The sequence below is a fragment of the Mastigoproctus giganteus genome, chromosome 2, assembly GCF_048544385.1.
Source record: "Mastigoproctus giganteus isolate SK-2022 chromosome 2, ASM4854438v1, whole genome shotgun sequence".
Classification (NCBI taxonomy): domain Eukaryota; kingdom Metazoa; phylum Arthropoda; class Arachnida; order Uropygi; family Thelyphonidae; genus Mastigoproctus; species Mastigoproctus giganteus.
Window position 1 is genome coordinate 220,812,176 of NC_143576.1, and position 26,357 is coordinate 220,838,532.

At 39.2% G+C, this 26,357-nt stretch overlaps 1 protein-coding gene across 1 annotated transcript in view; it reads left to right on the forward strand.

Moving 5' to 3' along the window:
* Positions 1–26,357, forward strand: part of LOC150090151 (uncharacterized) — a 118,008-nt gene that overhangs the window by 11,553 nt on the left and 80,098 nt on the right. Inside the window, exon 2 of the mRNA XM_090368973.1 lies at positions 19,737–19,901. Coding sequence (XP_090225099.1) covers positions 19,737–19,901 — 165 coding nt within the window. The remainder of the gene's footprint in view (positions 1–19,736; positions 19,902–26,357) is intronic.

Here is a 26,357-nt window from a genome sequence, read left to right on the forward strand (position 1 = left end):
AGTTCTTTTCTTATGTAAACTCTAGAAGGAAGGGGATGAATCAGATTGGTCCACTTGATATCGATGGGTCAATTGTTGATGATCCTACTCAGGTAGCTAACAAACTAAATGAATATTTTGCATCGACATTCACACATGAGGAGTTATTCAGCGAGGGGAATGCCAGAAGTGTATTCAACTCTAGCAGTAAGCTACAGAATCTTGTAATAACTGAGAGTAAAGTGGAGGAAAAATTGTTGAAGATAAACACAAGAAAGGCACCCGGGGTGGATGGGATCTATCCAGTTATATTAAAGGAGGCAGCAAAGGAAGTAAGCAAACCCTTAGCCATAATTATGAGAGCTTCCTTGGATTCAGGGGAGATACCCATAGACTGGAGATGTGCAATTGTGACCCCAATTCACAAAGGAGAATCAAAGGCTGACACAAGTAATTATAGACCTGTGAGTTTAACTTCTGTTCCCGGAAAATTAATGGAGGCACTGGTTAAAGAAGCACTGCAGGATCATCTAGACAAGACTTCAGTTATAGCTCGGACACAGCATGGTTTTGTTAAGGGGAAGTCTTGCCTGACCAATTTGATTGGATACTATGATGCAGTCACAAAAGAACTGGATGCAGGGAATAACTTTGATATTATATACTTGGATCTTAGAAAGGCTTTTGATACTGTTGCACATGGAAGACTGCTGCACAAATTGGAGAAGTTTGGCATTGGAGGCAAATTGCTGCTATGGAAAAAGGGGTGGTTGAGGGGGAGAAGACAGAGTGGTAATCAATGGACACTGCTCATCGTGGACTAATCTTATTAGTGGAGTCCCTCAGGGTTTAGTATTGGGTCCATTATTGTTTTCTGTATTTATAAATGATATTGATGATGGTATATCAAGCTTAATGTCCAAGATTGCTGACAATACGAATGTTGGCAGGGTTGTCAAGGACACTACTGACACTATGCTGCTGCAACATGATCTGGAAAGGTTGAGCAGATGGGCTGAGAAGTGGCAAATGAAGTTTAACATTGACAAATGTAAAGTACTACATATGGGAAACAGCAACCCCAGAGCAATGTATCAACTCTGTGGTACTACACTGACAGTGGTGGGGAGGTGACGGTTCCACCGTATCTCCCCCACGCGCCACCCCCATTCTTACTCTCTGGTGGGGCATGGGCTTGCCCCACTGTAAACTGGAGCTGTCTTCTCTATCGGCTCCATGTCTCTGCCTTTCCCCCCCCCCCAGTCTTCAATCTACTCCCCACTCTACCTGCACGCAATGCCCCACACAATCTAAAATCACCTTTGCCCACTACTCTCGGCCTCCCATTCCTGGCGCCTCCCTGCCACGCAAGCGCATTGAGGGTGTGTATATGTGTATACAGGGTGTTTCAGTTAAACGTTTCAGAACTTCTAAGAGGGGTAGGGTACATCCTGACAACTCGAAATCATATAGCAATGTGGGGTTGGAAATGCTTTCCTGAAGCGGTGTTGTACACAGAAGCACCATAAAGAAAAGAGACCGTAAGTGAGAAATCATTTTAATAATACATGAAAAGAAGCAAAAGGTACATGGATTAAAGTAAGTGTTCGAAGTTTCTTCCACGGGCTACAATGCACGCCTCACATCTCCTACGCATGGACATCCGAACATTCTGGAATACTACAGGCGAATTTCGAATTTCTTCGGCAGCTACTGCGATTCTTGCAACCAGCTCCTCAGCATTGTCAACAGGGGTGTCATAAACTAGCGATTTCATATGACCCCAGAAATAAAAATCAAGACATGATAGGTCGGGTGACCGAGCAGGCCAACGCACGGGACCACCACGTCCGATCCACTGTTGACCAAATGTGACATCCAGGTAGTTACGAACATCTCCGCTATAATGGGCAGGGGCTCCATCGTGTTGGAACCACATTGTCTGTTGCGTCGATGCAGAAATCTGTTCATCTCTCAAAAGTTGTGGCAATACTTGCTGCAGAAAGATCAAGTAGATAGGTCCGGTTAGACGACACGGTAACAGGTAAGGTCCGATGAGGTGATCTCCCATAATACCGGCCCATACATTGACCGAAAATCGAATCTGTGCTGCACGACGTCGTATTGCATGCGGGTTCTCGACCGCCCAGATATGGTCGTTATGAGTGTTGAAAATTCCTTCCCTTGTGAAGGATGCCTCATCGGAAAACAACACTTCAGCAGGAAAAAGGGGATTTGTAGCACATTTTCCAAGGTACCACTGTGCGAAAGCAATACGAGGTGCATAATCCTCCGGTTGCTGTGTCTGGACACGCTGCACGTGAAACGGATGCATGTCTTGTTCTCGGAGAATCCTCCAGACGCTGCAATGGGAAACTCCGACTGCGTTTGCTAGACTTCGTGTACTCGTTCTTGGATTCCCCTGTACATGCTGCAGCACATTCTGTTCGACGGCTGGAGTCCGTGCTGTTCTTACCCTGTCCCTGTCAGCTCTTTCAAATGAACCTCTCTCAGCTAACCTCTGGTGCAGTCTTGCAAAGAAATTATGACTGGGAATACGCCTTGTCGGATATCGTTCCGCGTACAAACACTGTGCGGCTGGCCCACTACAATTTGCAGCCCCGTATGCCAAATGCATATCGGCTAACTCTGCGTTCGTGTAATCATCCATCCTACTAACTTGGCGTTCTTGTTCAAGAAATTCGAAATTCGCCTGGAGTATTCCAGAATGTTCGGATGTCCATGCGTCGGAGATGTGAGGCGTGCATTGTAGCCCGTGGAAGAAACTTCGAACACTTACCATGTACCTTTTGCTTCTTTTCATGCATTATTAAAACGATTTCTCACTTACGGTCTCTTTTCTTTATGGTGCTTCTCTGTACAACACCGCTTCAGGAAAGCATTTCCGATCCCACATTGCTATATGATTTAGAGTTGTCAGGATGTACCCTACCCCTCTTAGAAGTTCTGAAACGTTTAACTGAAACACCCTGTATATGTTTGTGTGTGGCATATATATATATATATACACACACCTGTGTGTTTTATGCGTATGTATATATATATTTATATGTGTATATATATATATATGTGTGTGTGTGTGTATATATATATATATATATATATATATATATATATTTTTTTTTTTTTTTTTTTTTTTAAGGTCCTAGCCACTGAAATCTCAGGAAATTAGGTGGCAGGACCTGCCAGAGTAAATCTTAGTCGACTGGTGTTTCCTGGTCTGCCTCCACGGGGCTAAAGTTGGGCAACGTTGGGCCTCAGTAGGGGTCCAGCGGCTAAATGACCAGATGAACAACGGTACATGACACTACACGTACAATATCCATACACTTTTTAATCTCTGGCATTTCCAGTAAACTGGCACACCCATCACAATGCAAGCAATGCGGAGATGGGGGAAACCCCTGGTGCCGCTTGACACCAAACACACTTTACTTTACTTTACTGACAGTGGTAGAGAATGAAAGGGACCTGGGGGTGGTTGTGCAGGCAGATATGAAGTTCTCTGAGCAGTGCAGATGGGCTGCAAGAGTAGCTCATGGTGTATTGTCAATGATATATAGGAATTTTTCTAGCAGGGATAAGGAGGTGATTATTCCCTTGTATAAGGCAATGGTCAGGCCACACCTAGAGTACTGTATACAGGCCTGGAGGCCTCATTTCAAGAAGCATGTAGAGTTGCTGGAACGAGTACAGAGAAGGGCAACAAGATTAGTGAATGGAACAAAGGGGTGCTCTTACGAAGAAAGGCTTAAATTTTGCAAATTACAGTGTCTGGAGACTAGGCACCAACGAGGTGATCTGATAGAGGTGTATAAAGCCTTGAATGGTTTGAGCATGCTCAATGCTGATGAGATTCTTCCTCTTGCTCAAAAGGCATACCTGAGAGGGCATAAATTCAAATAGGAAAGGCAGATGTAGGATAGACGTGCGGAAATTTGCCTTTAGCCAGCGGGTGGTTGGTTGGTGGAACAGACTTCCATCCCTTGTGGTGGAAGTTGATAGCCTAAATAAGTTTAAGGCTCAGCTGGACAGGTATTTCGAATGAACAGAGGGGGATGAAGTGGAAGTGGTTATTTTTTATTTATTTATTTTTATTTTTATTTTTTGGCTGATGCTGCATAAGCTTGCTTTCTTGCATCAAATGCCTCTACTAATGCTAAATACATGCTGTGTCTGCATTATTACTGCAATCTTGTGTAGATGATTCTGCAAAGCTTCTTTAACCAGTGACACCATTATTTTCCATGGAACAGAAATTAAACTAACAGGTCTGTAATTACTTGTCGCCCTTTGATCCTCCCTTTGTGAATTGGAGATAACCATTTGCACATCTCCAGTCCGTGGGAACCTCCCCTGAGTCCAAGGATGCTGTCATAATTATGGCTAAGAGTTTGCTTAGTTGCTTTGCCGCCTCCTTTAATATAACTGGATAGATCCCATCCACCCCAGGTACTTTTCTTATGTTTAACTTCAACAATTTCTCCTCCACTTTGCTCTTAGTTATTACAAAATCATTTAGCGTTTAAACTCTATTAAACTCTATTAATAGAGTTTATTAAACTCCAACTCCCTGTTAGAGTTAAATAAGCTTCTGTTCTCCACTTCCCTACAGAATTCCTCCTCTGTGAATATAGATGCAAAATACTTATTCAGTTTGGCAGCTATCTGAGCAGGATCATATATAATCTGATTCATCCCTATCTTTTTAGAGTTTACATAATTAAAGAAGTCTGCTGTGTTTCTTTAGATCCTTTGCCAAAGATTTCTCTTAGTCTGCCTTCACTTGCCTAACCTCCTTTCTGACTTGATTACAGACTAGCTTATATCTGCCATAGGCTTCTGTGTCGCCTGATAATTTATATGCATCCCACATATTTTTCTTCTCTGCCACAAGTCTCATTAGTTCATTTGACATCCATTTGGGCCTAAACCTTGAACAGTATTTCTTAGTTGGTATGAAAAGCCTAGTAGCTTCCGAGATTAATTGCTTGAATGGTTACTTAATCAGTTTGTCCCACTGTATAGAATTTAAAAACTGTCTGAGACTACTGTAGTTACTTTTACAAAAGCAAAAATCCTTCCCTTTAACCCTGATAGTAGTTACATCTTTAAGTAAATCCCACATAAGTACACTGTGATCACTGCCGCCTAGTGGTTCCTTTATTGCAAATTCAAAATTCAGTACATGAATAATCACTGCTGGTAATCGGATCGAGAGTATTACTTCCTCTGGTTGCTTCTTGAACATGCTGCTTTAGAAAACAATCCAATAAATCCCACAAAAGTGTTGCTACTGTGTGAGTGATCAATCTACAAGTTCAAGTCAATATAACACACTCCTACTCTCAATTTTGCTTTCCCACTGCTTATGTCACACCAAACTGACTGAACATTGCACTGTCCACACGTGTGAACTGGATGCTCTTCCATTGATTTTGTTTCTTAACTAACAGCGTAACCCCTTCTCCTTTCATATCCTGTCTATCCTTCCTGTACACGGTTTACTCCTCAAATTCCAATGTCTTATATCACTGTGACACTGTCTCTGATAGCTCAACAATATCTGCCTTTGATGTCTTGACCAGCACTTCAATTCATCAGATTTATTTATTATACTCTTAGCATTGTTGCACATGCAAGTATACATGTACTCATGTACTTGTTTTTACTCTTAGTTACCCTAACACAGCCCATGTATTTACTTATTTCATGATGACTTCCATCAGTTCTTGAGGTCCCCAGCAACTTTCTTCCCTTTCAGGCTGCTGCTCAATTCAATAGAAGCAGTGCAAGAATCACTTCCCCCTCTGCCTGTGGCTACTGCTAATATATTAGTCTGTGTATACTCCCAAGCTAGCTGTTTTCTCATCCACCTAACACTGCCTCGATAGTCAGTAAATATTCTTGCACCCTATCTATTTAAGTGTATCCATCCCTGTAGAAGAAGTCTCTCCTGTTAACAAGCACAGATCACACTGAGAAAAATTCTACACCATTAGCCTTGAACAATCTCTCCTGGACTGAATTGATTGACAAGTCTCATCATATATTCCCTCCTATCATGTCTGAGCAGAATTGCAGACACTTTCAAATTTAACCCTAACTTGCAACTTTTTTTTTCAACATTGACCTGTACTTGTTAAGTAATTCTGCAGGTCTCCTACTCTTAATGTCATTAGTGCCAACATGTACAATAATATGCAGTCAATTGCTTAAAACTTGGAACTGTAATTGAATGCAGATGCTATTTAAACCTAAAGAATTAGTAGGATCAAATCAGCCTTTTATTGTGTGATAAGTCTATGTTCTGTGCTGAAGAAAAACTATTCAGATGATTTGTGTACTTTCAGGATATTAAAGGTTCATTGTATTGTCTGACCTACTCCTATTTGTGGTAAACACATTTAGAAAGGAATTGATTTTAAGATGGTGGCCACCATAAGTCTTTGTGGAATCTTATTTGTGAGAAATAAGTTAATAAATTTTCATAACCTGTCCTTTTATTATTATTTTTTTTTTTAAGAATGGCCTATGTTTTAAAAAATTCCACTTTGCAGTTATGCTCATTTATACCAATAATTGGAACTTCACTTTTGAACTGTTTTGGTTGACATTTGGCTATGTGTGAACAGTTAAGACAATTTAGAGAAATACTTGAATTATTCTGTATAATTCAAGGGCACAGTCATTTGTAAGGACCTGATAGTTTATTATAGCTGTTCTTTGCAAACTATTGTTGCTTGCTTCCCATATATCATATAAATTTTGTTTCAGAAGAAGACATCTGGCAATTCATAATGATTTCAGTGGTGTGGACAAAATTTGTAAGAATTCAAATTTGGTATTAACACATAATACACACATCCTACAAGAGAAGTGTTACAGGAATTATGTGGAAATCACATCATGGGTTTGTTTAGAGGGGAAGTCTGATTAGCTGTTATGATGCAGTAACAAAGGAATTGGAGGCAAAAAATAATTTTGACAAGAGGAAGAATGCTGATTGCATTCTTCCTCTTGCTCAGACTATGCACGTGAGTGGACAAATACAAATTGAGGAAGGATGGTTGTAGAATAGATGTGCAGAAGTTTAACTTGGGCCAACTGGTGGCTGATTGCTGGAACAAGCTTCCAGTTGTAGAAGTGGATAGTTAGAATAAATTCAAGGAAGAACTAGATAAACTATTGAAGGGGATAGGCAAAATAGGATTTTTTTTTGGCTGATGAATATACAAAATTTTAATAAATAATAAATGTAAGCTTGCTTTCTTGCATCATTTGCCACTACTAATACAATTTGTAAAGAATGGTATTATTAACTGTTAATGATCAACTGGAATCATGCCAGGGTCAACTGAAATTCATGTATATTATACATCCACATTGATCTTGGCTGCTTCAGGTCTGTTGTCAGTGATACCATGAATGCAGCTATCTGTTGTGATACTTGAACAATTCTGTCTTATCTGCATTGTGGCAATTTTTCAGAGAGGGTTTGTTTTTTTGTATCGGCAATGGCACACTGCACAGTGTCAGCAATGCCTGGCCAGTACAATGGTATGAGGAGAATAATGATGTGGAGAACCTACCATTTACAGCTGAGATCTGAATCCAGTTGAACCTCTGTTTTAGAGCAGCAACAATTGAAAGCCAGAACAAAACACTAGTTCAAGCAGAGAACTAGCTGTCGCCTTACAGGAGGAGCAGAGGCAAGACTCCAACTTTCACATGTCAGCACTTGTAGAAATTTCCCTAGGGAATTAATTGTTGTCATTAGTAAAGCCTGTGAGATCATATCCAATACAATTGCGTCTATTTAATGAGATATTTTTTTTTGCTTATTTAGCATCCCAATAAGTGTTATACTGATATGGCAGCATTCAGTTACGAATTGAGAACCCACAATAATTGTATGGTCCTTACTAATAGTAGTGACAAAATTGTGCAATGAGGTTAGCTTGTACAATGTCAGAAAAAAAAAAAAAGCTAACTTGCACAACACTGGGTGAAAGTTTATTCCAATAATCAGTCTGCCAATGCGCCATTAAACACCAAGCCAAAAAACCAACAGTCACATTCCTGAAGGCACCTCCGTAGCCAGGTGGGCAGGAGCAGCAGTGCGTAGCACACACTTCTTGATCAGACCGGGGTTCGATCCCGTGACCACCAAATACAGAGGATGCGGAAAGGTCAGGAAATGACCACCACATATCCCCGCAGCAATATGGCCTTAGTTGCTAATGCTTCTAAAAACCAAATAACAACAACAACATTCCTGAAAGTGACTGATCTTTGAAAGCATGTTTATACTCATCTATCCCACAACCATCCTTTTCCTATTTAAATTTGTCCTTTCATATGTGTCCCATTCAAGAAGGAATAAGGATGCTGTCAGTGTTTAGTTTACTCAACTCATTTAAAGCCTTAAACACTTCAGTCAGGTCTCCTTGCAGATATATAATTTCTTGGTACTGCAATTCAAGGAACTTAGCCTTTCCTTTTGTCTACCTGTTTGTTTGACTCTTTTGTACTCCTGACTTGTTGCTCATCTTTGTGCATTTCCAGTAGTTTGTGCTAAACCTCAGTTAGCTAATTATCTGTTAAGCAAAGAGTTTTTCTGCTTAACAGATCTATGCTTTTGATTGTCATATAAAGAAAAAAAAAAAAAGAAACCTACTATATTGGACATTCCTGTCATTGATGGTTTTCCATTACTTCTTGAATCACAGACTCCATTGACTTCCCTTGAACAGAGTCCAGCTTGAAGGTCTAATTACTCACTTCACTCTCTGATTTTCTTTACCTCTTTGTGAATAGGAGAGACATTTGCACGTGCCCAGCCTGCAGGGACCTTCTCTAATTTTGAGGATGCTCTCCTAATTATGCCTAAAGGTTTCCTTACCTCTTTTGGTACGGGTTTTAATATAATTTGGAAGTCCATCAGCCTATTTGCCTTACCCCCTTTTAGCTTCAATAATTTCTTTTCCACTTACCTTAGTTATCATAATCATTTAGCTCCCAGATAGAACTGGGTACACTTTTTTTTTTTTTTTTTTTTTTTAATGAAAACCCCAAACACTAGAGGTATTAGAACCTATAGTACTTAGTACCGTACTTGGGTTGGAGGTTGAGAAGATGAGAGGAGATATTTGTTGACATTAGACTTGAACTCCTGTAGACTGTAATTTTCAGGAAATACATATGAAGGAAGGTTGTTCTAGAAAACGGCAGTTGAATGAATAAACAAGGAAGATGAAAAGTTGGTTCTGCGAGTTTGAAGTTGGACAGATGTTGGTGGCACGTGTTCGGATTGTTTTGAAAGAGAGAGCTGAAATTATAGAAGTCAATTCAGAAGAACAGTGCCCATGGAAGTATCTGGAGAAAGGGTACGCAGCAAAAACAGTATGTCTATGAGACTGCGAGTGGAGAGACTGGTTAGAGATGAATCATTAATTAACCTGACTGCCCTCTTCTAAATGGAATCTAGAAACCTGATGGAATAGTGTTCCCAGATGTGGGAACAATATTCCATGGTAAGGCGGATTTGCGAGTTTTACAGAGTAAACAGCTGTTTGGAAGAAAAGTAACGCTGAGAGCGAAAGAGAAAACCAAATTTTTTAGATGCAGAGGAAGCAATATTGGTAATATGCTTGTGCCAAAAGAGATTAGAAGTCTGGGTAATCCCCAAAAGAGAGATATCAGCTTGCCTAGAAATCAGAGCGTAACCAAAGATAAGCATAGGAGCAGAAGAATCCTTTTTGCAAGATATAAGACAAGACTGAGGTTTAGAAGAATTAAAATCAACTAAGTTGTCTTAGTTGATTTTCCAATGATGATATTCCAATTCACATTTTCTAAAAGGAATTAGAAAATGTGAATTGGAATATCATTGGTTTGGCTGAAACAAGAAGAAGAAATGAATCACTTAAGTTTATCAAGTGGAAATCTGCTGTACACCAATGGAAACAGTGAAAGGAGTGAAGGTGGAGTTGGATTTCTGGTCCATAAAGATTTTAAAAACAACATTTTGGAATTCAAAAGTACATCACCAAGGGTGTCAAGATTAATACTCAAGATTTCTAAGAGGTACAAGCTAAAGATTATAATGATTTATGCACCAACATCGAGCCATGATGATGAAGAGGTTGCAGAAATGTACACTGAAATTGAGTCTTCTAGATGAGCAGAAAACCCACTACACTATTATTATGGGGGACTTCAATGCTAAGGTTGGAAAAAGGCAAAACAGTGCAGAAAGAGGAACTATAGGAAATTTTGGAATTGGTGAAAGAAATAAAAGAGGTGAAAGACTTGTGGAATTTGCAGAATATCAAGGACTGTCAGTAATGAACACCCTTTTCAAGAAAAGGGTGAACAGAAAGTGGACATGGAAGAGTCCAAATGGATTAACAACTAATGAAATCGATTTCATCCTCACTAACAGAAGATATATTGTGAATGATGTTACATCCTGAATAAGGTAAATGTTGGAAGTGATCACAGAATGGTAAGATGTACACTTGATATAGATGTAGGAAAGGAAAGGAAAAAACTGACTCGAGTAAATAATACAAAGATCTTTGAGATAACAGAGGAGGAGAAAAAGCAGTATGTACTGGAACTTAAGAACAAGTTTGAGCTTCTGCAGACTGCTCAGGACCAAGATATCGACGAGGAATATTACAACTTTCTGAAAGTGATAAAGCCCAAGAAACCTATAGGGAAACAGAAATCCAAAGAAGAAACAATTAGTCAAGAAACACTTGTCATGATGAACCTAAGACGACAAATGAAGAGCAAGAAAAACACTGACAGGGAGAAAATTGAGTATACTGAGTTATGCAAAGCCATTAGAAAGAGACTCAGAGAGGACATAAGAAGATTTAACACAAGAAAAGTAGAACAAGCATTAAGGGAAAACAAAGGATTTAAATCAGTAGCCATGAGCAGTAATACAGAAAGACAAATGATACTGAAACTGAAGAATAGCGATGGTGTACTTATAAACAGCAGAGAAGGCATAATTCAAATATCAGAAGACTACTATAGAGAATTATACAAGGAGCGAGGGAATGATACCAGCAGTGGGAAAGATGGATTGCGAAGTAGCAACACATACGACATACATACCCGATATTCTTCCTGATGAGGTAGAACATGCATTGAAGAAAATGAAGAATCGGAAAGCCCCAGGGGAAGATGAAGTTACTGTAGAGTTGTTAAAATTGGGAGCAAGAGACATAACACAAAAACTGGCAAGGCTCTTCACAAAGTGCATTAGAAAAGGTGTGACGCCTAAGCAGTGGAATAATGCAATCATAGTTTTGCTGTATAAGAAAGGAGATAAATTGGAAATTATAGACCAATTAGCTTGTTATCCCACATCTACAAGTTGTTTACAAGGGTCATTACTAACAGATTAGAAAGAATACTTGATGAGAATCAACTGAAACAGCCAGCTGGCTTTAGGACAGGATTCTCAACTGTGGATCACCTTCACGTAATATCACAGCTAATGGAGAAAGCAAATGAATATAAAACACCATTATGCCTGGCATTTGTGGATTATGAAAAGGCATTTGACTCCATACAGCATAAGGCAATGTTTCGGGCACTGGAAAGACAAGGCATAGATACCCCATATATTATGATTTTGAAGAAAATATATGGGAACGCGACCTCCTTTATTAGACTAGACAAAGACAGTAGGAAATTTAAAATTGAGAAAGGAGTTCCACAAGGAGACACAATATATCCGAAGCTGTTTACTGCTGCCCTTGAGGAAGCTTTCAGAAGATTAGACTGGTCGCAGAAAGGAGTCAATGTGAGCGGAGAGTACCTAAACTATTTACGATTTGCAGATGACATTGTGGTTATAAGCCACGATCCCAAAGAATTAGAGGAAAATCTTAATCAGTTATGTACAGTTAGTAAGGATTTTGGACTAAAGATGAATATGGCTAAAACAAAAGTAATGATGAACAAGTATGCCACGGAAAGGGAAATAATGATTGAAGGAGCAGTAATTGAAAAGGTGGAGTCATATACTTATCTGGGACAAGTTATTAGCTGTAATAATGATAAATGGCTGGAAGTCAAGAGAAGAATAAATTTTGGATGGATAGATTCAGGAAATATAGTCACATACTGAAGAGCAATATCCCAGTTTGTCTGAAACGTAAAATAATGAATCAATGTATACTCCCCACCATGACTTATGGAAGTGAAACTTGGGCACTCACCAAAAAAATGGAAGAGAAGCTGAGAACTACACAGCGAAGAATGGAACGAATTATATTGGGAATCAGACTGTTAGATAAGAAGAGAAACACATGGATTAGGCAGCAAACTCAAGTAAAGGACATTCTTATCAAAACTAAAGAACTAAAATGGTCTTGGGCAGGACACATAGCTCGAAGACATGATGACAGATGGACTAAGAAAATAAGAGAATGGTACCCAAGAGGAGCTAGAAGAAAACCTGGAGGACAAAGGTGGAGATGGATAGATGAAATTCATGAGTTTTTGAGTAGTAAATAGATGGCCAGTGCTCAAAACAGAAGGAACTGGAAAGTTGCTGGAGAGGCATTCATCCTGCAGTGGATTGAAAATGGCTGATGATGATGATGAAGTTGTCTTTGCTCCACTGGAGAATTACCTGGAGATCGGAATTTAAGGAATTGGTAGTGGATATTCAAGAGGTTGAAGCTGTTTGAGCAGGACAAGGGCTTTCAAAATGGAAAGTGGAATGCAGTGTGCTATCATCGGCAAAACTATGGATAGGATTTCCAGTCAATGGAAGAAGGTCTTTAATATACAAGAGGAAAAGAGTGGGGGAAAGAACTGAATCTTGGAGGACACCAGCATTAGTGGAGAAGGTAGAAGACAGAGCCATCTACCATCACCCTCAGAACTGGATAACCAATTACAAAAAACAGTTGGCAAACCATAAGATTAAAGCTTGTTTAGAAGACCTTTATGCCAAACACGATTGAAAGCCTTTGAGATCTCAAGAGCAACTGCTTGTTTCACCGAACTTTTTCATTGAATTTGTCTATAAATGCGTAACATAAGCCAGAATATCACCAGTGGATCGACACTCATGGAATCCATACTGGTGATCATCGATCAGTTGGAAGGTTTCTAGGTAGGTTAAGAGTTGCTGTTAATTGATTTCTCCATTTCCTTAGAAAGAGTAGAAGAAATTGCAGTGGGACGATAATTGGATGGGAAGGATTTCTTACACTTTTTAGGAACTGGCCGGACATGAGCAAATTTCCAAGCAGAAGGAAAAACACCTTTGGCATAATAAAGTGAAAAAAGGCGACAAAGAACAGGAGTAAGTTAAGGAGTGCAGGTTTTGAGAACAAGTGGAGAAATACCATCAGGACCTGGAGCTTTCTTAACATCAAGAATCATCAAAATCCTTCTGACTTCCTTTTGATGGAAGACCACAAGAGGCATTGAATGGAGTGGGTTGGGAATGATGGGAGGTGTTTTACCAAGATCATTAATACATGATCATTAATACATTAATTGGGTCCATTGTTGTTTTCTGTATTCATTAATGATATTGATGTTGGTATATCAGGCTTAATGTCCAAGTTTTAATGACACTATGCTGTTGTAACAGGATCTAGAAAAGTTGGCTGAATGGCTGAGAAGTGGCAATTGAAGTTTAACATTGACAAATGTACAGTACTGAATATGGGAAGCAGTAACCCCAGAGTAACGTATCAACCATGTGGTACTACACTGACAGTGGTAGAGAGTGAAAAGGATCTGGCGGTAATTGTGCAGGCAGATATGAAGTTTTCTGAGTGGTGTAGACTGTCTGCAAGAGTAGTTTATGGTGTCTTGTCAATGATATACAGGAATTTTTCTAGAAGGGATAAGGTGATCATTATTGCTCTTATATTATTTCTACTTCATGGGGGGTCCACCTCGTGACAGGTATTGTTACCAAGCACACAGGGTGGTTGTAATGTTTGGTGTTACTTTTAGTCGAGGAACTCTGATATTGTACAGGTGTTTAGGATTGCAACTTTCTGGAGTTCCTTATAGGTGTTTGCTGGGAGACCTATTGCTGCTATGCTGTTATGTAGGGTCTTTGGCACCATACCTGTGGTTGACACAATGATCGGGATGGTTGTTACTTGTTGCATATGCCACATCTCTTTGATCTCCTATCTTAGGTTCATGTACTTCCTGACCTTTTCCCCATGGGTTTTCTGCAGGTTGCCAGTGTTGGGTACCTATGTCAATCAGATAGGTAACATTTTCCTTCTTGTCCACAAGGGTTATGTCCTGTCTGTGTGGGATTGTCCTATCCATTATTATGGAGCAGTCCCAGTACAGCTTTCTTTTGGGTTGGGGTCTCTAGTACTGCTTGGGGTTTGTACTTATAGTATGGTACACTTTCTTCAATCAACTTGTATTTTCTTGCTAGCTTCTGATGTATTATCCTGCCTGCCTGGTCGTGTCTACGAGTGTACTCAGTCTGGGTGATCACCTTGCATCCCGCAGTGATGTGTTGATTTGTTTCTGAGGCCAGGTGGCATCGTCAGTATGTGTCATCGAACACTCTGGGCTCCTTGGTAACATTCTTTCTGTAGTTCCTGGTGTTGATTAACTGGTCTGTAGTGTCTGCCCTGGAGTGTCTTCTCTTCTCATCTTTCTAGCTTTGTTTGTATCTCCTGGTTGGGGGGGGGACTCCTCACTTAGAGTGGGGTATACCATTTTTCCGTCTTCCTTATGGCCTGCTATGTGTTTCTAGAAGTAATCCTTCAGGTTAACTGACTCTGTCTTGTGTTGCTCAATAAGGTCTATCAGGCCCCTTCCTCTTTCTTTCCGGGCAATTCTCAAGCTCTCCACGGCAGATTTCGGGTGGTGTTGGCAGCTCTTCGTCATTGTCCTTTTCTTTCTTATGATATCCTCCAGTTCGGTGTTAGTCCAATCTATGACCTCGAAGTAGTATGTTAGCACTGGAACTGCATATGTGTTTATGGCTTTAACTGTGTTCCCTCCATTCAATTTTGCTTTCAGGAGGCTTATGAGTCTCTGATGGTATTTTTCGGTCAGGCAGGTTTTAATTTCCTTGTGATGTAACTGCTGGGCCTGCATCATCCCCAAGTATTTGGGGATGATGCAGTACTACCAGAAAGCAAAACTACCAGTATACAGCTGGTAGTTTCGGTTGACTCGTTTTTTTTTTTTTTTTTTTTTTAATTTCCCCTAGTGCAGTCCGTGGGTCTTGCATTTGTCTAGGCCAGATTCCATCCTAATATCATTGCTGAATTCTTCGGTGATCTGGAATAGTTGCTTCTTGGTTCCTGCGTAGAGCTTGATGTCATCCATGTACATCAGGTGGGTGAGGGTGTACAGATTCTTCCTTTCCTCTTTGAGGTTATATCCATGCTTGCTACTGTTGAGAATGGTGGATAGCAGGTTAAGTGCTAGACAGAACCACAATGGGCTCAGGGCATCTCCCTGAATGATTCCTCTTCTGATGTGAATTGGCCTGGTTATGTTTTTCGACCTTAATGGTGGTACTCCATTTCACCATCGTTTCTCCTAAAATGTTTGTCACTATCGGATTGACTTTGTAGATGGTCAGCGCCTCTATTAGCCAATGAGGCATGGAGTTGAAGGCCTTGCTTTAATCGATTTAGGCTGTGTACATGTTGCGGCACTTCTTGTAGGCTTGTTCCATAACCGTGGCATCTATGGTTAATTCCTCCTTACATTCTTTGCTCAGCTGCTTGCATACTTTCTGCCATTCGGCCATTATGTTCTGGCTCTCCATGTGGTCTGATATCTTCCTGGTTATGCAGCTGGTCAGGATCTTGTACATTATTGGGAGGCAGGTGATTGGCCTATACTTTGCCGGGTTTCTTGTATCTTCATCTTTAGGCTTCAAATATGTGATTCCTTGAGTGAGAAACTTCGGGATTGTCCCTGGGTGCCTTATCATTTGGGTGAACTGCTCTGCCAGGTGCTTGTGTGTGCAAGTGAGCTTCTTGTACCAGTAGTTGTGGACATTATCTATTCATGGAATTTGCCAGTTGTGAGAGTTCTTGATAGTCTGTTTTACTTCTTCCCGAATCTCCCACCCTCTCATTTCTTGTATGTCCTTGGTTTTCTTGCGTTCTAGTTCTGTCCAGGTGGCTGGGCTGTTATGTCCTACTCCCTGCTCCATATGTTTCCCCAGAACTCCTGAATCGTCTTTTTGGGTGATCCATTCCCTTCTTCCTATCTTTTCCAAGATTCCTGTAGAATCTCAAAAAACACTGAATCTTCGATGAGGACCTCTTTGGTCCTCATTGAAGATTTGGTTGTTTATTTTCCTCTGGGAGCTCTTTGTATTGGCATAGTCTCTTGCTGAGTGCAAAGAGGTTCTGCTTCAATGTTTCCAAGTACTCTCCTATTCTTTGATTTTTTTTTTTTTTTTTTTTCTCTCACGTTTGCTGTGGATGCTATCTCTCTTGAGGATGCTCTTCACTTTTCCAGTTAATTTCTTACTCCTATTGCCCTGTTGGTACTGGGTCGATTGGCCTATCTTGACTCTTAATTCTTTTATCTTCTGCTGAAGTCTTTTTTACCAAGCTGGCAGTTGCTTCTGTTTTCGGTTCTTCTGCTGGTTTCTTGCTTCTGTTTTCGGTTCTTCTGTGCTGGTCTCGCTTCTCTTCCATTAATCCTTGTGGATGGCCTCCAGGTTGCACCATTGCTGTTCCGGTAATGCAGTATTATGTGCCGATTCAGGTGGTCTATGACTCTCCACAAGGTTCTATTTGGCCTCTGCTTCAGTATTACATGAGTCTTTGTGGGGTCCATTCCTTCGAATTCTGTTAGGGCCTTCATCCACTCTTCCTCTGCTCTGTATATCATGACCTAGTCTCTTTTCACTTCAGCTGCTGTGGGTTGTATTTCTTGCTCTTCCTCCTCTGTTTCCTATTCTTTACCCTTTGTAGCTGATTGCCCACGTCCTGCTTGGTTTTTTTCCAAGATTACATGAGCTATCAGGTTCTTCGTGACGATGGTCCTTCTTTGGTCTTTTATTCGCTGCTCGGTGACCTGAAGATCCAGGAATCGTTCGAGCCACTTGGTATGTAGTCTGACTCTGTAAGTTGTCGTGTCAGTCTCCAGCTTCGTTATTTTGTAGTATGCTTGCATGATGTACATATTCATTTCGATGCTCCACTTCATGAGTTGGTGTTTTCTCTCTTCCTGGGTAGTCACTAGCACAGTTGCACAGGAAGCACTTCCAGTTGGTTGGGCTGGATGGTCTTGCCCTTCTTTTGTGGTAGCCATACGGGAGACAGTGCCATTTGCTCCACTGTCTTCGGGAGATCGTCTCTGATTTTTCGAACCGACCCCTCTGCCTAAGGCTTGAATGTGAGTGACTTTATCCTGCACCATACTCAGTGAAGTATGATTAATATTTCTCTGTAACATCATCCATCTATGGAGGTGGACCTGCTTAGTTTTGGCTTATGTCCAGTGGTAGTTCTCAGGAGTAACGCCAGATGGCGCCACAATCTGCCTTGGTCGCCACTCCCACCTTGGGGTAGGTAGGTCCCTTGGAACAACTTTCACGATGATTATTTATTTATTATATTTATTAGAAGATGAAATGCACAAGGCATAATTTCTTATGGGTTTAGGTAATTAACTATATAATGGAATCGTTCTATATAATAGAAAGTGTAGATGCACCATAGTTTATCCATAAATTGGAACTACGTATGTAGTGTAAAAGGCATCGTTTTAATAGTATCTCATATTGTGGGTGCCTTCACAAAGAGATAGCTGGTATTGCACTACTTCAAATAAATAACGCTTCTCTATTAGAGAAGACTATTGTTATTTATTTTCAGTGGATACCAACACCCAGACGATCGTTTTGGTAAACTAAACTACACCATTATTATATAGTTAATTACCTAAACCCATAAGAAATTATGCCTTGTGCATTTCATCTTCTAATACGTTATTATTTATACACCATTTGGCATCTCTCATATTGTGGAAATAACTTTGCAACTGTTGATGGCATGTTGCATTATAAAGGTACCTGCCCACTCACTGATGATGAAGCCAAAAAGCTTCAAAACGATCGTCTGGGTGGTAGTATCCACTGAAAATAAATAACATTAGTCTTCTCTACTAGAGAAGCATTATTTATTTGAAGTAGTGCAATACCAGCTATCTCGTTGTGAAGGCACGCACAATATGAGATACTATTAAAACGATGCCTTTTACATTACATACATAGTTCAAATTTATGGGTAAACTATAGTGTATCTACACCAATATTATATAGTTAATTATATTTATTATTATTATTAGCCATATGGTGCAAGAAAGCCTGAGACGTATCTACTTGTATAAGACAATGGTCAGGCCACACTTTGAGTACTGTATACAGGTCTTCCAGACCTGTATACAGTACTTTTCAAGAAGGATATAGAGCTGCTGGAATGAGTACAGAGAAGGGCAACAAGATTAGTGAATGGAACAAAGGGTTGCTCTTACGAAGAAAGACTTAAGTTTTGCAAATTACAGTGTCTGGAGACTAGGCACTGGCGAGGTGATCTGATAGAGGTGTATAAAGCCTTGAATGGTTTGGGCATGCTCAGTGCTGATGGGATTCTGCCTCTTGCTCAGAATAATCACCTGAGAGGGCATAAATTCAAATTGAGGCAAGACAGATGTAGGATAGATGTGCAGAAGTTTGCCTTTAGCCAGCGGGTAGTTGGTTGGTGGAACAGACTTCCATCCCTTGTTGTGGAAGTTGATAGCCTAAATAAATTTAAGGCTCAGCTGGACAGGTATTTCGAACGAACGGAGGGGTGAAATGGAAGTGGTTTTTTTTTTTTTTTTTTTTTGGCTGATGCTGCATAAGCTTGCTTTCTTGCATCATATGCCTCTATTAATGCTAAGAGGAAGAATGCCATCAGCATTGAGTTTGCTCAAACCATTTAAGACCTTATACACCTCAATCAGATCACCTCGCAGGTGCTTAGTCACCAGACACTGTAATTTGCAAATCTTAAGCCTTTCTTTGTTACATGGTAACTTGTTGTGGAAGTAGTCACAATATGAGATGCAATTAAATCGATGCCATTTACGCTACTTTTGTAGTTTTTTGCTACTACGGAAAAATATGGTGCTATATCACTGATATTCTTATAGTGAATTACCAATCCTAGCCTATTACACCTTGTGCATTTATTCTTTTTAGTATTTATATTTTGTGTAGCCACAAAGCATGTGAAATTTGTATTTGACAAATCATGTCAAAATCATATCAAATTTCACAATGTTTTCAGTTTCATTGGAACTGTTTAATTACAGCAGATAAACCATCACAATTTGTTCTCTGTGGACTGAGCACTTCTTATAGAAGTGCATAAACTCTCTCTCACAATATGCATGTCACTGTTCACATATTTTACCTCAGGACCACAACCAACTATATTAATTAAAACCCTGGACAACATTTAAGATCTCAGCCAGATGTTGCAACAAATGAAAATCCCAGTCATATCTATTAAAATCTCACAGATGGTATTCTACATATACTTTACTTTTACTTTAGACATGGCAGAAACCTATGCTACATATTAAAATTGAATTATCTTAAATTCTGTATTCCTGAATATTGTTAAAATTTTATCCAATTCAAGTTTACTAAGATTGCAATTAATTTTTTTTATTTATATTTATTCTAGAGTACTTGTTAATAATGCCAACCAATGGTTGCAATCAAATCATCAGTGGGAGGTAAAATCTTGTGAAAGTGTAGAATTCAAGGCTAAACGTGAAATGTTGAATCCTGAGAAAATGACATATCGTGAACATGGAGAAGCTCATACCTGTTATATTCGGGGATTAAGGTATGTATCTGGAATAAATCTCTTATTAACTTTGGATCTTCTTTAAGTAGAAGATGTGTATAATTGTTGTCCTGTAAGATGTGAGTAATAAGTTCCTAAATGCATGACTTAGTAGATTTGCCAAATAAAGATTATTCTGGATCTGGTTTTGGCAGTGAAGAAACCATAATAGAAAATTCTAGTTAATTCTGGAAATTCACGATAGTGAGGGAATGCGTACTCTTAGATACCATATGATAGTGTTTTGTTACATAAATTAGGTCCTTTCCATTTCCTAAAATCCACGTTAGTCCTGGTCTGATCCCAGAAATGTATGTTGCAAAAATTTAGAAGCATTTAGGCAGAAAGTGAGAATCAGTATTCTACAAGGCAAATGCATATCTGCTTGTTTTCATCTATTTTTATTCTTTCCCTTAAACATTAACCTAACATTACTTGCAGGAATCTTTTGGGCAAATTTATGGAGTAGTGTCCTGTGTGTGTGTGTGTGTGTGTGTGTGCGCGCGCGCGCATGTGCTCGCTCTCCCCCCTCTTCCCTTATTAGCAGTATAACTTTTGAAGGTCACTTATGCAGCTTAAAGCAATAATAAAGCACCTACTCTGACTTAAAGAAAAACAATTTAACATAATGAGATTCCAAGAATGTTACTTGCATTGCAAATATACAAAATCCAGATGCATTTCTGTTGAAGCAATCTGCCAACTATCCTGAATGGAAATTTTAGATTACTGAAAAAACAAGAAAAAGAATTAGAGTAAATGAAGAACCAAAAAGCAAGATCATAGATAGATCACTGTATGACATGTGGATACTAGGAGTTTTAAATGGTAGTTTTCCCTTTGCTTTTCACAAAGTGTGAAGTAATGTCTACTTCTCTGGTCACAAACTGTTGGGATTATATGACGGCAGATGTCCACTGCTAGTGGAAGCTGTGCTGCTGTTATTCATGCCTGGTCAACCTTTCAGTAGAAGGTTGACCAGGCCTATTGTCCAAATGTGGAATACCCCTTGATCTGTCCACTGGCTATGATATGTAGAAAGTAGTTGACCAGCTCGACTTCTTGGTATGTGGGACAGGTAGTTGGATAGGTTTTACGGGCACTACTAAGTTGTAGATGGTAATCTCTTTAGCTCTTAATTCACACTTAGCAACAGCACTGTTGCCTAAATTGCTTGAAGGCCAGGGATGTGAACAATGTGTACCCAGTTAAGTCTCTCGTAATCCATTCGTTATATGGAAAATTTTCTTCGTTTTATGGAAACTATTTTAAATGTAATTACCAAGAGAAATCCAAAAAAATTTGCTATAAAGAAGTTCACTAAGCATAGTGTTTTGTGGAAGGTGCCACCAGTGGTTTCCCACATCTGAGCCATAGTACTTTGTGAAGAAGTACAGAATCTCTGTAAAAGCCGGAAAAGTGTAATGTCTGGTTTGTGTCAAAAATAGTGTTATGTTCTGTTGTGTCTCTCGCTGCTTGGCTGCAGGGCCCCTAGTGGGACTGCACATTGTTCATCACCACCACCACTGGGAGGTGAGCCAGGCTGTTCATTAAACAGAGGTCTTACTGTTTATTATTATTTTACCAATTATCCAAAAAATGGTGCGTAGCCATGAATTTGCCAAGAGCTCCAAAAACGTAGCTACGCCTCTGCGGTGAGCAGCCTTGATCCATTTTCTCTTCTTTTTCACTCTGTCCCATGCGGGATGGAAAACTCCCCCCCCCGGCACCTTGACTAATCTCTTCCTCTTCACTGCCTCATGGTAACCGGCGTGCCGAATTTAAAATGTTTTTTTTTTTTTTTCTTTTACTTCCACTCTGTTCCTGGGACTTGGGCTCTTTCTCTTTTTTTTTTTTTTTTGCACTGTGGCATTTTTTTTTTTTTCCCCTCTTCTCTGGAGTGGGCCCTGAGAAATCTGGCCCACCTTTTGGCAATATCAGGTGGGTCAAGAGTCCCATATCAAGACAGTACATGCTCCATTGGGACTGGCCCACCTTCCCGTGGTGTGGACAAGTACCCAGAATTATCTGTCCAGGTGATTGATGCTTCTGGGTAGCCAAGTGAACAAGAACATAACAGAACACAAACACATAATACACACAAACCTACACTACTCGCATTTCTGGCCCTCTTATGGTGGTACTGTTCTTCATTGAGATATGAGGTGAAGATGAACTCACATACAGAGTTGCCTCTTACTAAAACAGTCCACATGTAATAGTACCACAAATAAGGTCAGGCAGGCCAAAGCTACATATAAGAAAGCATTGGCTAAGAGAGCAAAGAATGGGAGACAAGGAAATTTTCATGTATGTGGAATACAATGAAGAAGAAAGCTAATCAGATTGGACCTTTGTGCACTGGGCATGGAATAAGTCTTAGATAACCCAGCTGATGTTGCGGATGAATTGAATAAGTACTTTGCATCTGTCTTGACTGATGAAAGATGAGCAGAGGCTCTGTGAGTGAGGCTGAGTCATATGAAATTAATGATGTCGTAATTACAAATGATTGTTTATTAGAAAAACTTTTGAGCATAGAGGCAAGTAAGGCTCTGGAGTTTATGGAATATACTCTGTAGTTTTGATGGAAAGCACAAGGGAGTGTGTTGAACTATTGAGGTTAATTATGAGGGTATCTTTGGACTTGGGAGATTCCTTTGGATTGGGGAAGTGACAATGTATCGCCAGTACATAAAAGTGATTCTCAGAGTGAAGTTGGTAACTACAGACCAGTTAGTCTGACTTCAGTGGTAGGAAAAATCCAGGGACATTTAGCTAGATATGGCGTTCTGAAGGACACACAACATGGCCTTAAGGGAAAATCGTTTAACTTACTTAGTAGGCTATTTTGATGTAGTTTATTTGGATTTTAGCAAAGCATTTGACTGTTCCTCATAAGAGGTTACTGTATACTCTTGAACAGGTTGGGATTACTGGTAAGATTCTATGATGGATTTCTGGGTGGCTGCAGGACAGAAAGCAGAGGGTTGTGATTATTGGATATTCTTCAGATTGATGTAATGTCAGGAGTGGGGTCCCTGGAGGACTGGTTCTTGGTCAACTCTTGTTTCTTATTTTCATAAATAACATTGAAGGCGTGATGTTGAAATATGCAGATGATGTAAAGAGTGGCAGAGTCATTAATTATCAATGCCAAGCAGTGCTCCTTCAGGATGACTTCAAAGATGGTCAGAGAAGTGGCAGTTATGTTTTAATGCTCTAAATGCAAAATCTTACACTTGGAAAATAGCAACTCACAAATAAATTATACACTTGGTTGGGTTGAATTAAAAATGGGAGGAAGTAAGGGATCTCGGAGTACAATATGGGCAGATATGAAGTTTTCTGAACAGTGTGAACAGGCAGCCAGGAAAGCCCATGGTGTTCTATCATTGATTTATTGAACATTATCTTGAAAGAGATAGGGGAGGTCTTAATCCCACTGTATAAGGAAATTGCTTGACCTGATTTGGAATACTGTGTGTTCAAGTATGGACCACATTTGTGTTCAAGTATGGACTTCATCTGAAAAAAGATGTTGAGCTTCTTGAAACGGTCCAAAGGCGGGCAGCTCGAATGGTGAGATTGGCAGAAGGATGACTGTACGAGGAAAAACTCTGATTTTGTGGGCTGCAGTGATTGGTAACCAGGCACTTCAGAGGTGACCTGATTGAGGTTTGTAAGGCTCTGAAAGGGATTAGTAAAATGAATGAAGATGGAATTCTCACTGTTATAAATAATTCCAGAACTAGGGGCCATAAATTCAAATTACAGGGGTTGAGGTTTATATTAGGAAGTTCTCTTCTAGCCAGTGAGTCATTGATTGTTGGAACTAGTTGCCCTCGCAGGTAGTTGAGGCTGATAATTTGAATAAATTCAAAGGTCAACTGAATAGTTACCTGTGTTGAGGAGGGAAGCATATAATTTGTATTTTCTTACCTGCTTGGGTTTGTTTTTTTTTTTTTTTTTTTTTTGCTGGTGCAGCAAAAGCCTGTGGCTTCCTTGCACTATATGGTGAATAATATTAATATTAATTCAGACCTTCATGTCAAGTAGGTACCTCATCACCCATACTTGAGAGCCAGCCATGGCACCTCCTTCCATTAGTACACCTTCCTTCATTTCAAACTATTCTTTGATGCAGAGCACTTTGACTTTGCAACAACATCATTATTAGATCCAAGTCGGATCTGCTACCTACAACTCAGAATGGAACATCCCTCTTGGTATGGGCAACAGCAGAATATCTTCCTTCAGCAGCATACCCATGTCTTGTAATTCCAATGAATTCATAACCATTTATGTCCATGGAAATGGATACCGTCACTGAAACACTGCCCCTTTGTAGATTGTCCAGACTTCCTGTGAAAAGGAAGAGATACTTCTAATCAAAGCTCTTAGTGTCATATGTCACACAATGATTTATGACCTTGCCTGTGGTTCTTCCCATCATCGCAAGGTTTTCTTATTCTTGTGTCTTCAGTAATGTATGTTTCACTGAGAATAATTGGCAGGATGTTGTAAGAGAGATGTATCTGGATTTTTGCATATTTGCAATGAGTGTAAATTTTTTGTAATCTTTCATTGCAATAAATTGTTTTTCTTTAATGCAGGGTAAGTGCTTTTCCTTGTTATTCTTAGCCTTGAATGATATATGAAGTTTAGCTTCTAGTTTGTTTCAGGAAAGTTGGCAGCTAGCTTTGATTGACAATGAACCTGGGATGGGGACACTATTTTAAATGTAGTCATCAGGGCCATTGAGGAGCTGCATGAAGGCTTAAATGTCAGCTTCTTTGACAATGAAGGAACACTCACTTGTTTGATATTAGTTGAGTGTAGTAAAAAAGCCATGAAACTGATCCATTTTAATACCAACCATTTACATCCTGACAGAAGCTATGGGGTTGATATGAAGGTGAATGGACAGAGAATCTTTATTTTATTTTTTTTAATCTCACTTCAATTATAATTTGGGCTTATGGCAGTAGTGATGGTACTAGATTATCCATGTAACAAGGTGAGAATGTGCACGCCCAGTATTTTTCTTTGGAGGAGACTGAGGATCAGTGTCACTACTTTTACCTAGAGAGAAATCATTGAGTACTTTTGTTTTTTCATTTTGATAGACTGGGGAAGGTTGAAGCCTGCCCCTCACCCCCGTTTGCATATATAAATATATATAATGGATTCTTATAATGCTGGCACAGAAATTAGTTTTGTTTTTGATTTGAATTAATGCTGAACGTAAGAGTAGCAATAGACGAGAGAATATAGAGAATATCTGGTTAAGTAATTCAGCACTTCTGTGAGTTTTGTTCAATCTAATTTTATTTTTCTAGCATTACACTAAAGGGAATAAATAGATAAACTTATACAAAAGACATTTTGTGGAATCAGTTCTTTTCTGCTTCATCAGTGTGTGAAGATATAATCATAGTAAGCCATTTACAAAATATTCTTACTTAGTTTTGGTTGTAATTATAACTTTAAAAACTTATTTAACGTATAAAAATGTTTTGAGAAAAGGACATTACGTGTTTGTTCATGAAGAATTAAATATTGTAGTATCTGCACTTGGACTCATAGACAGAAGTTGATATTGCAGTTTAAGCAGTTTGCTTTCATTTATGAAGGTCATAAATTTAATGCTTTTTTCATATATGTAACAATCTTTGTTTTTTGTCTGTAAAGTTCATTAGTATAGCTCATTTCTGTGTTAGAGATTGTGCTTTAGAATATGCTTATATACTTACTTTTCTATGGTATGCTAAATTCATTCTTCTATCATAGAAAATAGTTTAACTTCAAAAATTCATAGTTTTATTAATGTTTGAGAAAGTAAAAGACAATATGTATATATGCATGTTGCTTCACTTATCTCAATTGTTATTTCATATTTGGTTATCCTGGAACCAGGAATATTAAAAGTTACACTTGGATACTGCTGTTGTTTGGTAGCCCTGTTGCAGTAGAGAAGAAAGTGATAAGGTATAAAAGGCTTACAGTAGGGTAATACCAACTCTTAAAACTATCTAAACCTTTTAGCAGGTCTCTAGTACAAGATTATAAGTGCCAGAACACAATTTTAAGCTGGTGGGAATGTTAAATTTTGTTTAAATAGTCTTAGTTATGTTCATTAGCTTATTTTTAAATTTAGCTAGTGATTTTGTAAGTTGCAACTTGCTATTTGAACCGCTGTTGTATCAGTGTTTTGGCTCGAATATTGCAGCACATAATGAGTAGTGCAATGGAATAGTAGGGTTTTAATCGTGATAAATAAGTAGCTTGAAGGTTCTAATCGCATGTTGCACATATCTTTTTTGTGTTTAGTTAAGGTATTTTACTTTTTAGTAAGGTTATAATTAATTTAACACTGCCATCATAATGATATAGCATAATGTAAAACTTGATTTAGGAACCTTAGTTTAGTGTAGTATTGTCAATTAATCAATT